This window comes from Cryptomeria japonica, chromosome 1, assembly GCF_030272615.1.
Source record: "Cryptomeria japonica chromosome 1, Sugi_1.0, whole genome shotgun sequence".
NCBI classification, from domain to species: Eukaryota; Viridiplantae; Streptophyta; class Pinopsida; order Cupressales; family Cupressaceae; genus Cryptomeria; species Cryptomeria japonica.
In genome coordinates, this window is record NC_081405.1 from 27,498,092 (window position 1) to 27,516,964 (window position 18,873).

The window sequence follows — 18,873 nt, forward strand, 5'->3', positions numbered from 1 at the left end:
ATACCTCAAACTTCTCTCACAGAGAAGAATGCATAATGATACATATCAGGTAATCACTGATGCTGAGACTCTCTCTCAACAAGGGCTTCATTCTCCACAATTCCAAGCTTGTCTCAAAAATGCACAAATTTCACTTTCGCAAGAGGCTTGGTGAAAATGTCAGCCGTCTGTTCCTTAGTACAAATGTATCTCAATTGAACAACATTCCTCTGTACCAAATCTCTGATATAGTGGTACTAAATCTCAACATGCTTTGTTCTGTCATGGAAAACTGGATTGACTGAAAGCTTCACACAGCTTTGATTATCACAATGAATGGTAGTAGGCTCCAATGATTGTCCAAACAATCCTGCAAGGAGCTTACAAAGCCACACTGCTTCTCGAGTTGCCACACATGCTGCAATGTATTCTGCCTCTGCAGTGCTCAGAGCTACTGAAGACTGCTTCCTGCTACACGAGGAAATCATAGCAGATCCTAAGCTAAAACAACAACCAGAGGTGCTCTTCCGATCAGCAACACTCCTTGCCCAATCAAAATCAGAATATCCTTCAAGAATCAGGTCCACACTAGAAGAGTATTTCAAAACATATCCAACTGTGCCATGCAAGTATCTCAAGATATGCTTGGCTGCAACTAGATGTATCTGTCTAGGTTCACTCATGAACTGACTAAGTGCACTCACTGCATAACAAATATCTGGTATAGTGTTAACTAGATACATCAGGGACCCAATCAATTGCCTGTACATAGTAGGGTCCACAAGATTTGAACTAGTTGCAGCTTCCCTTAGTTTCTTTAAGTTAGTTTCCATTGGTGTGGTCATAGGTTTACAATCTATCATTCCAAATCTCTTCAAGATATTCTTCAAGATATCCATGGTGTATTTTCCTTGAGTTAGGATAATCCCATTGGGCCTCTACCACACCTCCAACCCTAGAAAGAAGTGCATAAGTCGTAAGTCCTTCATCTCAAATTCAAAAGTCAACTCCTTCTTACATCTATCAATGAGATGATCTTCTCCGATAACAAATAGGTCATCAACATAAAGTACCAAGATCAACATATCACCATTGAATACCTTGAAGTAAAGGTTTGGATCAGCATCATTTTTGCAGAAACCCAAACCCACTAAGTATCTGTCAATTCTTTCATACAAAGCCCGAGGAGCCTGTTTAAGACCATATAGGGCTTTCTTCAATTTGCACACATTAGATTCTTTCCCATGAATCACGAACCCCTCTGGTTGCTCGATGTAGACTTCTTCAATCACACCATTGAGAAAGGCAGTCTTCACATCCATCTGATGCAACTTCCATCCCTTAGCTGCTACAATGGCAATGATGGTTCTAATGGAAGTATAGCGAGCAACAGGGGCAAATGTTTCTTCGTAGTCTATTCCCTCTTGTTGAGAGAAGCCACGAGCCACAAATCTAGCTTTGTACTTTTCAATGCTGCCATCAGCTGCATGTTTTATCTTGTACAACCACTTGGAAGATACAACAGAATTCCCTTTTGGTCTAGGCACAATATCCCACACATTGTTCTTGAGAATGGATTGATACTCCTCATCCATTGCATCTTTCCAAACTTGTTGTTTTGCGGCTTCCTCTACACTAGAAGGTTCAGACTCAATAAGATTACACATTAATGCAACATAACCAGAAAATCTTTGTGGTCTTTTGCTTTCTCTCAATGTTCCTCTAGGAGCGGCAAATTGTTTTGCTTCCTGCATAGTGTTTCGCGCCCAAAGAGGTCTCTTTCGAGACACAACAATATCTCTGGGCCCATCAGTGGGATCCAAGGGTTCAATTGGATCATTACTCATATCAGGTTATGTAGTCTCCCTCCGAATCTCAAGAGCATGATCAACATCCATGTCTTGAGGAGTCTCATCATCTATCTCCATGCATGAGCCCTTTGATTTCCTGAATGCAACATCTTCCTCAAATGTGACGTCCCTGCTAACCTCTATTTGCTTTTGTCCATGAATGTAAATACGGTAGGCTTTGGAGGTTTCACTGTAGCCTACAAATATTCCTCTCTTGCCAGAAGGCTCCAACTTGGTTCTCTTGTCCTTGGGAATATGAACATACACAGGACAACCAAATATTCTCAAGTGACTAATATCAAGCTTGATACCTGAGAAGGCTTCTTCAGGAGTCATATTTTGTAATATCCGATGAGGACATCTATTCTGAACATACACTATTGTTCTAGAGGCTTTTGCCCATAGAAAAATCTGAAGGCCTTGATCATGAATCATAGCTTTTGCAGCTTCAACTATAGATCTGTTCTTCCTTTCAGCAACCCCGTTTTGTTGAGGGTTGTAAGGAACACAGAACTCCCTCTTGATTCCTGCCTCAATATAGAAATCACAAAAGCTACCCGAGGTGTATTCACCTCCATTATCAGACCTTAAAGTTTTAATTTTCTTTCAAGATAAATTTTCTACAAGAGCTTTAAACTCTTTATACCTACCTAGGACTTCATCAGACTCTTTAAACCTTAAGAAATAAATCCAAGTCTTCCTAGAGTAGTCATCTATAAAAGTTATATAATACAAACATCCACTTAGAGATGGAATTGACATTGGACCACATAAATCTGAATGTACAAGATCTAGTATTTCTTTAGACCTACTTTCACTGCTATGAAAAGGACTTTTCATATTTTTACCCATAGCACAGCCTTTACAAGTACCATCATTTACATGAATAAGTTTAAAAAAACCTTTTACCATCTTCTCCAAAGATAGAAGAGCCCTAAAGTGAAGATGTCCAAGTCTTTTGTGCCAGAGTTCGCTGGAACTAGAAAAATCATGAATAAGAGCTTGAACTGGGAGAGTGGAGAGTTTGTATATGTCGATTTCCGATCACACGAGCAGTCTTGATGCCGGAGTTCTTAGGCCAAGCAAGAACTCTTCCTTCAGAAAATGCAATTTGATATCCCTTATCCTCCAAGGCTGAAATAGACACAAGGTTCCTCTTGATCCCTGGTACAAACAATACATCACTTAGGCGTAGAGAAACTCCAGATTCAAGTTTTAGAGATGTAGCACCAACTCCTCTTACAGCATAGCGAGCATCATCCCCAATAATGACTTGGAGATGTGTCTATTTCTCCACTAGATCATAAAGGTGCTCCCGATGACCGGTGATGTGTCGGGAGGCTCCACTATCAATTAACCATGTATCACTGTCTGTAGGAACATTGCTTGATAATGCTGATATGAAAAGAAAACCATTGGAGTTATCTTCATCCTCCTTTTGAGATGAGACTTCATTGATGTTTGCTCCTTGATGATTAGGTCTTGTCAAACAATCCTTTGCAAAGTGACCAAACTTGTCACACCTAAAACACTGGATGCAAGAGAGATCTTTCTTCCTCTTCCTAGAATCAGGTGCAGAATCTGATTTGAAATCTCTATTCTTTTTGAAGTTGCCCTTCTTCCAATACTTTCGTTTCTTGGTAGATTGAGTGGCAAGAACATATGTATCTTCATTTTGAGAACTCTTGACGATTCCTCTGGTAGTCAATCTTGATTCTTCTTGAATACAATCCGCACGGAGTCGATCAAACTTAGGTAATTTTGACCTTCCACTTATGCTTTGGATAAATGGCTCCCATGAATGAGGCAGACCATTCAAGGCTAGCATAACAAGGTCTTTATCTATCACTTGGTCCCCAATTGCGCATAGTTGATCTCTTAATTCTGAAATTTTCATGAAGTAGGTGATGACTGAATCTCCTTTTGCCATCTTCACTCGGTGGAGTTGTTGTCTCAAGGCAAGAGCCCTGCTTACGTTGTTAATCTCATATAAACCCTCCAAGGTCTTGAACATATCTCTTGCAGTTGTCATCTTGGAGATGAGAGGCACCAAGTGATCCCTCACGGAGTCGATTGATATCTTCTTTGCTTTGAATGCATTCTTCTTGAATTGCAGTTTCTCCTCATGATCTTCAGGTTTAGATAAATCCTTTTCCTCTATGAATTGAAGAAGATCATTTTCTTCAAGTGCAGTGAGCACTCTAAACTTCCATGAGGTGAAGTTAGATGCGCCTTCAAGCCTATCTTTGACTTTAAGACTGTTCACCATTTTCGAGACTTAGCGGTACTGCTCAACAGAGAGAGAGGAGAGAATACTTAGAAGTTGTCTAGAATCTGATCACGATCTGATTTCACCGTGGCTCTGATACCATGTTAAGTTTATGATCAGATTATAACAAGAACAAAAATTCTCCACAAATGAACAGTATGAACACTAAGTTACCCTGGGAAAACCTTCCTTATGAAGGTGAAAAACCCAGCCACAAAATTCTCAGTTATATTTAATCAGGTTTGAATATGATTTACAAAGAATAGCTTCACTACTTGAAGCTTTATGCCACAACAGTATAACACACAAGATAATAAATCGGACTGCTGTAGAAGATCGGCCTGTTGTAGAAGATTGGACTGCAATAGTAGATAACATGATCTGCCAAAGAATATGCAATATGCTTACTACTATATATGTCTTCAATCTGCCTCTAAGTTATGATAAAGTCTTAACTCGTTGTGTGTTTCTGATCTGAGTATATCGCATATATCTATCACCACGAACCAAGAGGGGAGATGCATTAACCATATATATTGACTCCGATGTCTTTCCAATAAGGACGTGTCTCTTCATGACACTCTAAATCGCTTTCACTAAAACATTATTGACTATACACAAACCGATTCATTAATAACACAATCGGTTATATTGTTCAATGTTAACACACCCGATAAACATCTTTTAATGATTAATCATCGAAACCCGATAATGCAATATGTTTGATATTTAATGCACAAGTAAATTGGTTTACTAGATATGTAAGGCCGATAGAATATCTGCTAATTGGCCCTGAAGGATTAATTCTAACGCTACATCATCAACACCTACCTCTATTGCAAGTACAATGCTTGCAATTGCTTCCTAGGTTTACATAAAACATCATTGCATCCAACATCATGCATCTAGTGTTGGGACAAGTGATGCAAGCTCCTCTCAACCTTAGTTTGGTCTTTCATATAATGTTTCTTTTATGCCATTGCAATGGATTTCCAAATATAATAGCAATTCTTATTTTATATTAGCACAAGTTCAACTTTCAGCTTCACAACATTTACTTCTTGGTGTATACATTTGTATGATCAATGTAATGACTAGTTTTCAATATATTCAAAGTTGATTTGATACCTAAATTTTGCTATAGTTTAATTTTTTTTAATTCATCAGGGTTTGGCCAAGTTTTTTCACTGAGTTTGGATCCAAGTCAAAGTAAGCTTTCTGAGTTTTTCTGACTCTGAGTCTCAACACTATGATTCTAATCACAAGAGGATCCCATCAACCTGGCAACATAATCACATGAATATTTTCTATAAGTCCAAGAAAAGTTAAATTTGGTTCAAGAACTAAATCAAATTTTTATTTGATCCAATTGTCTAAGGTTGAATGTCCACATCTTCCTATGTCAAATGTTACAAGGGGGTTGTTTGAATATAATTGACGCAACCTTAATCAATACAACGTTGTTCCACTTGATGGGCCACTTGAGCACATTAGATTCTCATCTATGTTGGAGCAACCTCCAAACTAGGAACTGAACCTGCAATATAACCTTCACAGAAGGAGAGAAGCAAAGCTATTTCACCAAATAATGAACTAGAATTGAGATTGAGATGCAAATAATGTACATATGCCTTGCTTATAAAGGCAAGGAGAGAGTCGGTATAGATAACTGACATCCAACTACTAGCAACAATAGAAATTAAATGTACTAACTAATAACCAATAATGTTGTCTGCCTAAATAAAACTTAAGCATAGGTAAATGGGTAAAACCACATTTACTCCAGCACACCCCCGTTAAGTGCAACTTAGGGAGTAGTTATTATGCAATATGAGAGCAAAATGCAATATGGATCCCAGCAACTAGGCCATGTTAGGTACCCATGTACAAATGCAAATGCAATGCAATGAAATGCAATCTCTCACAAATCAGAGAAAAGGAGAAAACCCAATGGGACAAAACTCCTCTCCGAAAGAGAGCAGAAACAAACAAGATGATGCATGGAGAACTCACTAATACCCCCCAAGGACTACATAGATCATGTATATACAATCAAGTATCCCCCCATAGGAAGGAAAGGAGACTACATAGCCCCCCCATAATGGATAATGTCCTACAAAAATGGTGAGTGCTTGAAGACAAAACATAGTCCAGTGCCTACAAACAACATTTCTCCCCTTGGGAAGAAGATAAACCAAGTACAAATGCAAGAATGCTTCCCATTTTGGATAGGAATTGGTAGGAATCAAAATCCAAATGTAGAATGACGATGATGTTTTTGAAATTTGCTCATGTGTTGCCGAGTCCTTGGATGATGAAAATGCCACAAACCAATCAGGTACGTGCCCAATCACAATAGAAGGTGACAAACAAGGAACCAATGGAAATTGATTTTGAACAAGCTCCAAAGACAAAGATGAAGTGACAACTAATGTTGCACGACTATCATCAAATAGGAGAGATAAACCCTCAAATGTGTCTCCCAAATTTGAAATGTGAGACTCCACAAACAATGAACCAAAGTCTGGCAAATAGGAATCCCAATCAGGAAGATGAATAGATACCTGTTGCAATGACTCATTGGAATCACCAACAAAAGATGAATGTGTCATTTCAACTAGAGAAGTAGGAGCGGCAAGTGGAGACTCTTGATCATCATAGCTCTCAAGCGTTGTGTCATATTCAAACTCCTCTAAGGTACCATCATCCAAGGGAATATTGTCAACATCGTCAACTAGAAGAAGGCAATCTGAACCAGGATCATCCGGGAATGGAGGAACATGTGGATCTCCAAACTTCTACCAAATAATGGTCAAAATTGTGCATGGGCACTAAATATCTCTAAACTTGGGGTAGATTTCATAGAAGAAGCTCTTTCTAATACTACAACCAATCAATCCTATGATATAATGATTTCGATTACCCCAAACTGATTACTTCCATTTTGTCTTTGGCTCAGGAATGAGTCCATAAAGATGAGGCAAGAGATTAAGCTGCCTACAATGTGTGATGATTCCTTTTGCCCATGACTCATAATTGTCCTTATTCAAAATTTCAAAGTGATAACAAAAGGATGTGTTGCATAACCCATGATTACATCAATGATACACTTATCTCAACATGAATAGAGATCAACAACATGAAATTGCGCAAAACCAAAATCTGACTTCAACACAAAAAAAAACAGTATCAAACAGCAAAATATCTGAAAAAATGCCTACGAATAGACCATTCCATCAATATCTAGTTTGCAAAAATCAGCCTCCATTTGCAAAAGTCATGCAAAATTGAAAAAAATGCCTGTAAGAGGCCCTTTTGAAGCACCAACAAACACCCAGGAGGATAGAATCGACTAAGCCAGAAAGAAACCCTTCTAATTTCTACCCAACATTTGCAATATATTTCCCAAAAAATCATAAATAGTTGACATAAAATGGCTCGTTCCATTTAATTAATAATGAGAAAACAATGAATCCACAAGCAGATGTGAAGTGTTTGAGAATGAAATATATAACTACACAATTGATTTCAATTAACCAACCGATTCAGAAATTACAAACCCCAAATTTTATGTTGAACATTACGAATAATGTCAATGGCTTCCAAATATCATGTTGAGAGGCCACCTACATTTCAGCCAACCTATTTGTTGGTGAAGTCAATGCAGGAAGCCCAAATTCTGCCAGAAAGTTTAGAAAGAAAGATAAGGGAGTTAATGAGGAACTTCAGTGAGCTGAATGAAACACTTTTGCCAGGTATTGAGGATGAAAATGGGGCAATTAAGCCTTTACAACTTTGGAAAGAAGAGGCAGAAAGGGTTATCAACACCCAAGTAGAATTGATTTGTGAGGGATTGCATACTAGCATGTTGGAGGATAGTATGGACAAAATAATATGTACAGGGACATTTTTTGAGTCTTTTGAAAGAGAGGCAAATCAGGTAGTGGTTAAATATACTCCAAATAGAGCAAAGGCTGATGAGGTCATGAATTTTAGATGGCCATCTGATGAAGAATATGACGAATAGAGTAACACCTTCTTAAAAGAGGAGTAAGGACTACAAACAGTTAGTCTGGCAGGCGATTTTGTTCTCTCGCAGCAGTTACCTTTTTTAGCACGAACAACAGCAAGGTGGGCCCATATCAGATCTTCATCGGCAACAACAAAAGGGATAAAGTGCATGGAGTGTCTTTTTGAAGATATTGGTTTTGGTTGTGACATTCCATAAAGGGAATATTTTTGTAACAAGATGTCACATGTTATCCAATTGTTTTGCGACATGTGTCTCCTCTGGCCCATAGCTTGTTTGCTCCCTTGTTTCTATAAAAGGGAATTCAAGGCCAAGAGACAGGGTTCTGGTTTTGGTTATGAGTTTTGCTAAGTCAGAGTCTGTTGGTTGAAAATTGTGTACACTTGAAGAAATATACAAAATTGTGGTTTCAACCACAGTGTGTGAATAAAACTCTCCTAATTAAGGGAAGGCTCCCCCTATCTAACTACAACTTTAAAAAATAAAATAGGATGGGACAGCAATCTTTCTTCTTCTTTCAAGAAAGACAATATCCTTTTCTCTTCACAGAAAAGTGATAGCGATTCGATATAAAACAGCAGTAACAACTTTCGAAATGAAATGAGAGAAAGGAAATGAAGTTTCCTGAAAGCTCAAAGACTTCAGTCACTTTCTTCGGACGGGACAGCAATATCAAGCTCAAAGACTTGATTATGTGAAGTCCTATCTACCCTTTTCTATACTAATTTGATTAAAAACAAATTATAACAGCACAAAGACTGAAATATCTCATCCTTTCTACATAAAACAATGGGAAGTAGTATAAGCTCAAAGACTCACAGCTATTTCTCACAAAATCTACTTCTAAATTCTGTTACGAACAAATGTAAGAACAAAGTCTTACAGCTTTTCCCAATAGAACTTCTACTTTAACTAAATTAATCTTCAATACTTGCAGCTCAAAGACTGCAAATCAGATTCGATTAAGTTCTCAAAGGAACACTTGCAAGAAAGGAAATATGGAACACAAACTCAAGAATGTAGCACAAAGACTCAAAGCTTGAGCAATTTTCTTCTATTCCTTTCAATTCTTCAATTTACACATAAAAGCTCAAAGACTTCTTTGCTGCAAATTTGGCAGAGTTTTTTGCTTGCTTTCCAAAAGATAAAAATTACAATAGACCCCTCAAGTATTTATAGGAGAGGAGTCATGAAAAAAAGGTGGGAGGATCCCAACTAACTTGAGAAATTCTCTCAACCACCAAGACTTATTCAATAACTAACTATGACTTATTCCAACTACAGTCCTAATTGAACACAACTTGTAGTTGCTTTACATGTAATTACAAAAGTGCACGTAATGAATTAACTTGCAATTACAAAGTTAATTTTTTTTTACATGTAACTTGTCAAAACAAAATTACAAATGCATAACTAAAACTATTCTCTGTGTCTAAAGACACGACTCTAACTGCATCATCATTTGTCTGTGATGATCTTCATGTCGCTTCAGGATGCTAGAACTTGAAGTATTTTGGATTGGTAAAGACATCTTGAACCGGAACGGGAACTTGCATCCTTGTCTTCTTGCTTGGGGTAGTACTATCTTTTCAGGAGGGAAAGGGTTGCTTTCCTCTTTTCATGTCATGATCGTCTTTGTCTTGAAAGCATTCTATGCTCTCAACCATGAATTGTTGTTGTATCTCTTCTTTGTATCATCCTCCATTCTTGAAATCTGCTTGCAAAATAAGGCCCATGCCTTAATCCATTGATTTGGTAGATCGTGTGTGCAAACCAGACTAACAAGGGAAGAGATAAATTGATGCAAAAATGGGCTCACAAGTGAATTTCGGGTTCTGGAAGCTGCATTACATGTGTGGGGAAAACAAGAGCATTAACTTGCAATTGTGGAAAACAAACATGCAACTTCATATGTGTAATGGGTAACTACAAGTTTGCACTTGTAATTGGACCTTTAAAACTCATTTTCAAGTGTTTTTTGAGTGCATTTTGGATCAATTTCGGGTTTTGGATGGTTGACTGTAGGTAGACTTTAAATGGGATAAATGAATGAAGGTGTGAAATGAGTGGATGAAATGGTGGGAATGTTATGCACGGATGATGGCAATGAACATGGATGAAAATGGAAGGATTTTGGAAAGATCAATTATTTTCATTCAACTTGTAATCGGGATTTAAAATCCCGAATACAAGTAAAGAGGGAAAATGGGGAAGATCAATGCAATTCACAAATTGCTTTGCAAACTTGGAACAAAGGGGAAAATCTCTCACAAAAACCGATTTTAGGAAAGAGAAAAACAAAACTAACAACTATCATGAAGAGAAAGAATCTCTTATAGAAAAAAGAAGAAGATTCAAACCCTAGCCACGTTTTTGAAAAAATGTCATATGTATCAAAATGCCCATTAAAAGCATGAAGAATCGGTCAAGTAAAGCACCCAACCTCCACGCCTAGGCAAGACAAGCCAAAACGATTTAGGAAAGACAAGATTTGTGGCATTTTTCAAAAACGTTTTTGCTATTAAAACACCATAAAACCAGCGATAATGTCTTACAAATGGCATGAAGAGAGTTGAAAAATGCATGAAAATAGCAAGGAATCCAAAACGCCTTCCTCCTAAAATTTCTCCACAAAAATCGGTGGAAATTGTCAACAAAATCCTCCAATATTGCTGGTCGGGTTTTTGGGAAAGAACAAGAAGTTTCATTTTGCATGTAATAGTGAAAATCGAGTTTTAATTCCTTCCCATATTACAAGTTTAAAATGTTACCTTTCTCTCAACAAGGCAAAATCGGGTTTTGGAGAGAGATATGCCAGTTTAAAATTGTCACTTTATTCCATTTCTAAGCAAAATCGGATTTTGGAGAGAGATATGCAAGTTATAAATAACTTGTAAAGGGAAAATAAATTCCCTACAACAAGTTTTAATAACTTAACACATGTAATAGGGGTTTAAAATCCATATTACAAACAAAAGACATTAAAATAGGGGTTTTAGAAAAGAATTACAAGTGACTTTTAAATATGCCATTTAAAATTAACTTGTAACTTATCCAAAAAATCCCTATTATGACTTAAAAAGCCAAAAAGCATCAAGGGGGAAATAAAAAGTAAGTTACAAGTTCTTTTTTCAATAAAGTGCATTTGTAATTAGCCAAAAATTTCCCTACAAAGACTAAAACAAAGAAAATCATTAAAACTTGCAATTCAAGGAAAATTTCCCACTTGCAGCCAGGGAGAAAAAACCCGAAATTGAAGGAAAGACATAGCAAACCAACCCAGAATGCGATGAAATTTGAAACGTGGTTTGAGGATGGACTGGGGATTAAGCCAGTCCAAGGATTAGGCGAAATTATGCCTCGGGAAGCGTGCCATAGAGTAAAATCTTCAACCTGTAGTGACTGTTCTGAAACCCAAAATTGCACAGAAAGTTAGGAAAAGGAAGACCAAAACTCACCAAAACTTGGACGATGATGGCAAAGACACCCCCCAATGATTTGACACTATCAAATGTGAGTTTTGTACCTCGTAAAACGTGCCTTGGAGACAAAAATGACACTTTTTAGGCAAAAATTTGTAGGGGTTGTCACCTTTTGCGTTGGCAGTAACTTAGCCGAATTTCGCGATTTTCATTTTTCGGCCTAGACAAACCATTTGCGAAAGTTGAGTTTTCCTTTCTTTAAGATTTTCGGGCTATAAGCCGATTTCGAGAGCTTTTGGTTTTCGGCCAAAATGGCCAAGATGCGATTTTACTCTTCATTCTATTTTTCGGGTAAATAGAAGATCTTGCACGATTTATATGTTGGTCTCATTTCTTCTTTTCGGTCAACTGAGGGAATGCGAATTCAAACTTTTCATCTTATTTTCGGCATTTTGACTAGGGTTGCGAGATTTTGGTTTCCCTTTGTCTTTCTCGGCCTACAAGCTCGACTTACCTAGAACGTTTTCGGCTTAACATGATCAATTGTCAAGGCGCCTTTCCTTCTTGCCCCGGCAAACTCGAGCATCTAAGATAAAATGCGCGATTTTAAATTCACATTTCGTCTTCCTTTTCCGCGACTTTAGGCTTCTAAGGAGAAATGAGAGATTGTTTTTTTTCGGGCAATATGGGTGTTCTGCGCAATTTTATTACTTGCCCTTCTCTGAATTTCGGCTTATGAGACCATCTTGGGAGTTTGACGTTTTTCTTCCCCTTATATTTCGGCCAATGAGGGGATTTCGTGAGTTTAGGAAAGCTTTGAATGACTTTTCGGGCAAATGGTGTATTTTGTTATTTTCGGCTTTTACCTTCTCCTTTGAAAGTTTCGCGATTTTCTATTTTCTATTTTCGGCTTAGAGGCCGATTTTGGAGAGCTTCATCGAACTTGCACTTCAGAGTTAAAGGCCGATTTGTGAGTCTTGTCTTCAGAGGCCGATTTTGGTCCTTTAAATGTGCATTTCGGTCTGGATGACCTATCGCGCGAACTTGTTTTAAGCGACAACTAGGGCTTCGGGTTCACAGAGTAGAATGCACGAGTTTGTGTTTGAATGCCTTTCTCTTCGTATGGAAGCTCGGGCCTCTGAGAAACAAAATGAGATTTATGTTTCAAACACCCTTCATTCTTGTTTTGTGTTTGCTTTACCTTATGACCTTGGGTTCTACAAGGAATGATCGAGTTTGCTTTAATTGCTTGACTTTAACTCGAGCTCTTAAAACCAGAGTTACCCGGGGACGCGTCCCCAACCTGAAAACCCCCGTCCCCGTCTCGGGGACGTTTCGGGGACTTGGGGACAGCCAGGGGACGTTTCCCCCCGTCCCCAAATTGCCCTGTATTTTGAGGGGACGTCCCCGAAACAGGGAAATGCCTGCCCTAGCTCTGGGGGACGTCCGTACGTCCCGGGGACAGCTGGGGACGGCTGGGACGTCCCCAATCCGTCCCAGGGACGGCCAAACGTCCCCCATATCTAAGGTCATTAAAAAATATTAAAAAAATAAAAAATGTTGTATTTTCAATTTTTTATTTAAATTTTCTAATACAGGCCCCTTATTAATTCAAATTGTTATTAAAAATAAAAAAAATAAAAGAAAACATTAATTAAATTTTAAATTTATTAATTTTATATCAAACGTTTAAAATTTTAATTAATTCATATTATAAATATAAATATTAAATTGACAAATTGTTAAACATTTAAAAATTTAAAATTAATAAAATTATATATTAATGAACTGAGATTCTGATTTATGAATGCATTATTGCATATTGTCTATTGAGTATTAACAATGTTGTATGTTCAGAATTTACATTCTAAAATGTTTTTGGCTTTTCATAGTATCATACACATGCTATATCCATGTTTTCATATAATGTATATATGCATGCTTTATCCATGTTTTCATATGAACATTTAGAATTTTGAAATTTTCCTATATATTTTAAATTTTTCCTATATTTTATATAGCCGACCCCTTTGCCGTCCCCTGCCGTCCCCAAATTTGGCAAAAAAAAATTGTCGTCCCAGAAACGCGTCCCCTGCCGTCCCTGTCCTGGAAACTCGGGGTAACTTTGCTTAAAACGCCTAACCCTCGCAGACAGGCAGATAGACAAAGGCAGTGGGGGTCCCTGTCAATGACGGGGTGAGGTGCGCAAGCACGCACAACAGGTTCTAATTGGGAGCATTTTTCCTAAGTTATCAAACATGTTTCTCTTTATAAAAATTGTGCGTTGTTTCTCTTAACTGCAACAACTTGCATCTGACTAACTTATTTCATATTTTCACTCTTTTTTATGCTGGAATGAACTATTTACTTAAACTAAGAGACATTTTTGCTAATTACAAAGGACTAAGACGTTTACTTCTCAAGTTATTTAGTTGACATACACCTTTGTATGAATGCTCCTCTGCAATTATTAGTATTTGTTATGATGATTGACTTTCAGTTTGATTCTTTTATTTATTTCAACAGAGAGATGATTGCAATATGCTTTCATCACCACTAAGCCTGATGGATGCCCTTTGAATGAACTTTGATCTTATTATCTTATCCTTTTTAGTTTTAATTTATTGCCACGTATTTATTTCTTTGATATGGTATCCTTTAATTATTTGTATAGTGGGTTCATGAAAACAAAATTTTGAAATTGCTAAGCCTTACAGCAAGTGGACAAGGATGGTTGCCTAGTGGCACCGACATTATGGAGTTATTGCTCTTCAAAAACATTTTTTTGCTGAGATATCCATATGCGACTACAAGGAAGAACGTGACTCAAAACAATAATAACGTGATAGGAGAGAGAGGCCATGCTAAACAGGAGTTTGTATTTCTGAAAGAATAAAAAACTACTGATTTATGAAACAGTTTTAGCCACAGAACAACCGAAAACAGCAAACCAAGACTATGTGTTAAGTGTTCTTCCCTTTAGCCTACATTCACAAACACTAAATGACTTTGATGATTGGAACAGATAATTCTAATGGAAGACGAGTAGTACAATAAATAAAAATACTCTTAGATTTCCCTTGTTGCCTGATTTGCAATATATTTGTGTTTGTGTTAAATCCTTGAATTAGTGATAACTCTAAACCCCTGTTTGAGGAGTTGAAAATTTTGTATCTCAATTGAATTACTTTCTTAAAACTACTTAAAGGTTTATTGACAATCACATATAGTGGATGTCAAGTTAGTACGCTAATTGCTTTATAGACTTTAATATCTGAAAAATAGAGAAAATGAGAATGAACTTCCAGAAACTATGTCTATCATTGAATAAAACTTCTTTGACACACTAGAAACTCCTTTTATCTGGTTGTAGTCCAGCAGTATGGTGGGGCACTAATGCCAAGATAAAAGATTTTCAAGCCCCAAGGAATTGCTTCCTCGAGAGAATCGAGTGAAAAAAAATTCCCTTAGTAAAAAGTGTCGTAAAATAAAAGAGTGTTCCAAAATTTTAGGTAAAACAGAAAATAACTTCTGTCGATGCTTCCACTTGGATTGTAGCAAAACGAAAGCATATCAATTCCATGAGAATAGATTACGATGACTTCAATAGGATTATAGCAATAAGCAATTAAATAGATGATATATTGGATTTTAGCATCATTGGTTTTAACTGTTAAACTGGATGCTACATGAATAGTTTGCTCCTAAAGACGCCAACTGCAAGACAAAATGGCAATTGGAAAAGTAAAAGCAGCAGGAAATGCTTTAGTGAAAATAATGAAATATAGAATATAGAATATTGTGTTTAAAAAACTATGGTGAAAATATAGTAATCTCTCAAGGAAAAGTGATAAGAAGCGGTTTTTTAAAAACATTAATGATAAGCTAATTATGAAATTGATATCAAAGCAAGATATTTAAAGTGCCACAGGAAATTTATGACTGCAAAATGCACAGAAAATTGGAAGTGGTCTTTATGAAACTCATCTGATAATCAGAACACAATTACAAGAAAATTACTTACAGTAAGTCATTTCAATAACAGATAAAAGCTGTCCCAAGATTTGCAGTGTATGTGTGAAGAGATGCATGAGTAAAAAGAATGAAATCTGGATTTGACAAAGTTACTTAAAGTAAGTCATTTTAAAAGATGGCAAAGCTATCCAAAGGGTTACAATATATCGTGAAAAGGATGCATTAGATTACAAAGTAAAAAGAAATTTTCAAGAATTTGCTTAAGTTATTTTAGAAGCTGACCAAATCTGTTCTAACGTTTATCATGGTACGGCAATACATCAGTAACTAGAGCAATCTAGGTTGAATTCCCCATACCAGAATAAGTCAGGTCCTTCAATCAAATAGCAATTCAATAAGACGGCCATAAGATGAAAAACATGCCACCGAATTTTTTAGTATTCAAATATGCATAAGTGAGACTGAAGTGTTGGAAATGGGGTATATCACGTTTATAAGTATGTAATTCATAATCATTATTTTCCAATATTATTCTTCTCCCAATACAATCCACGAAGAGTGAGAACTTGGATGGGTTTCAAGTATGCATAAGTGAGGATATGAGTGCTGAAAATGGGGTACAGAATATATTTGTGTGGTTTTCCTATTCAGTCATCTTCTCCAAAAGTAAGCTAATTTGTCGAAAGACAACAATTACTTGATGCGCTCAAACTAACCTAAAAGGCTGATTTGTTGAAGGAGAGCAACTACTAGTAAAGGCTTCAAACATGCATAAGTGAGGGTGTAGAGTGTTGAAAACATACTTTCTAAACTCTGGATTTGGCAAGCCTAAAATTTCACTTGGCCTGGGGCAAGGCAAAAACTTAACATATTGAACAAATATATAAATTTGTAAACTAAACTTAGATAACTAATATATAATAAATTTAAACAATATATGAGTCTATTTTGATCATAGCAGCATTACTGAGAATTAGGATTGACTCATCAAACTATAATATAAATGGAATTCAATCGTTAAAAGATTTAATCAAGAAAAAATTCTAAAAATTTGTTATTTTTATTTCAAGCCAAATAAAAGAATAGAATGTTGCTTTTTTATTCTGTGCACAATTTTTATTTTTCTACTTTTAAAACAGATGTGGTGGTTTAGGGGCTGCAGTGGCCCTTGTGGGTTCCATTGCAATTCAAGATAAGGTCGAAGGGTGAAGCTGACACCCCAAGGCCCAAATTAAGGCCTTTGAGGCCAGGACGACCTTCATGGCACGTGCCATTTTTCGTAACTTTATCGTTGTTAAGTTTTAACCAATCATCAATAGATCCAATGACTTGACAATCAAATTCAGACTGCTGAGATCCATTGCTGAGGACAAAATGACAAGAAAGGGTTTTATGCAGGGTTTTCTGCAACGACCAAGTATCTTGTACTGACTGACTGAGCAGGAGTGAGTCTTGCCTAAAATTCGCCATGAGTTTTTTCGGCAGGCTTGGATAGAGAGTGGCAGGCAGAGGGTTAAGTATGCCGAAACAACTATAGTTGAAAAGGGGCCATGAGGAACATTTGTAAGTATGCGATTCCACCCTCTATTCTCTGCCATTCATCCTCTTCTAAAACAAGCCAATTTGTCGTGGGACAGCGATTATTGAGTGGGCAGTGAGTTAACCTAAAGGCCAAGAGCATGAACGAGATTCGGACTGCAGATTCAACTCCACTCCGCCAACGCAGCATAATTTATGTTGATTTAATCTTAGATAAATATACCTGAAGTGCTGGAAAAAAGCCCAAAATCGAAGATTCGCAAACAATTTTACCAGCCTCGTTAATATATTGAATGATTTAGATTGCTTATATGCCTGATACTTAAATAGCTGAAAAGGAAGAAAAGAAATGCAACCATACCGTCGGTTTCCAACAGACAAAGCGATAAAAAGTCCGGATTTGAAGAGAAATTAAAAGCATCATTCCGTTCTTTATCTCTGAAAGGGAAAATCAGAGCTAAGATTAAAACACCGCAGTCAATTTCAAAAGCGATACTGAAAATACTCACAACTATACTTACACGTCCGTTATACAGAAAGGGAACTTATCGGCAACTTCGTTGGTGATATTTCCAGTCATCAATTCGATGCTTTCGTATATACGCCGTGAAACCGAATCAAAGCTCTCGTCAAGCTGAGACCTTACTCCAGATACAAGAAAAATTAGACACATTAAACATAAATGTCTCCTTATATCATCCATTTCCCTGATTTAAATTTTTTACTACTTCAAAATTTCCCCTGATCTGAGATTTTGGCCGTCACAGATTCAATTCTGACTCCCTCCACGATGATTTTCCCTTTCTGTTCAAATCGAATCTTATTTGCTGCTTCGAAATTTTCCCTGAACTCAAGATTTTGGACGTTGGATGTTCAATTCTGACTCCCTCCACCATGATTTTTCCTGTGTGTTTGAATCGAATCTTATTTTGAGAGTGATATGCTTGATACAATAGATAGTCCACCCCAAGAAGATAGCAGGCGGAGAAACATTCAGACGCGGAGAAGTTTGCCGCCTCCTTTCGATCTAGATAAGTTTTCATCTTGTCACATTAATTTATTTGATATCATATTGAAGTTTGCATAAGTTCTCTTTGACGGATATAATTGTATTCATCCTTTCAAACAAGCTATATGTGCCGTCTGAAATCATTGGGCGGATCGGCATTTGTAGCTAGATTTTTGCCGGCTTTTACTTGCAATCATCAGCTTGGATGGTCAACTGTTTCGGCTGTTTCATCCAATCTGCGGCTAAAAATATTCCCTTTTTTTTTTTTTTTTTCAGTCCGAAGATGTTCTACCTAAGCAGTGAGGTTTGTGTGATATTTCTTTCATATATGTAATTTGGACCTCTTCTTTGGTTTTCCTTTAATTTAATAAGGTTTAGGTGGTTTATATAATTTTTTAATTAGTGTTTTTAATTAAATTTATATATTATTTTATTTTTATTATTTTTATTTAGTTTTATATTTGTTTTAAGGTGAGTGTTTCAATATATTGATAAATTATGTAATTTTTTATAAAGTTAAATTTCGTGTTGTTTGTTTTTAATTTTTTCTTATACACATTTATTGTATTATATTCTAGTTATGTTTATCTTTCTACAAAGTCTTTGACAAGCATTTCCCACCTTGATCTATCAAGTTTTTGGTTCCAAATTAAGTTTATGATTTTGGGGTCAACCTAGAAACCATAGACTTAATCCTTGCAAATTTTAAATTGTAGGCAACTAACACCAAATAATTTCCCTCTAAGGGCTAACTAAACACAATTTGTGAAATTTATTAAATTTATTACAATCTTCTTGTA

General features: G+C 36.6%; 1 protein-coding gene across 1 annotated transcript in view; it reads right to left on the minus strand.

The window, feature by feature from the left end:
• The window catches only part of LOC131038890 (ABC transporter G family member 28), a 97,896-nt gene extending 79,624 nt beyond the window's left edge, over positions 1 to 18,272 (minus strand). Inside the window, exons 1-2 of the mRNA XM_057971452.2 lie at positions 17,586 to 18,272; positions 17,426 to 17,502 (exon numbers count right to left, since the gene is read on the minus strand). Of these exons, the coding sequence (XP_057827435.2) occupies positions 17,426 to 17,502; positions 17,586 to 17,767 (259 nt within the window). The 5' untranslated portion in view covers positions 17,768 to 18,272. The remainder of the gene's footprint in view (positions 1 to 17,425; positions 17,503 to 17,585) is intronic.
• Between the last annotated feature and the right edge of the window lie 601 nt (positions 18,273 to 18,873).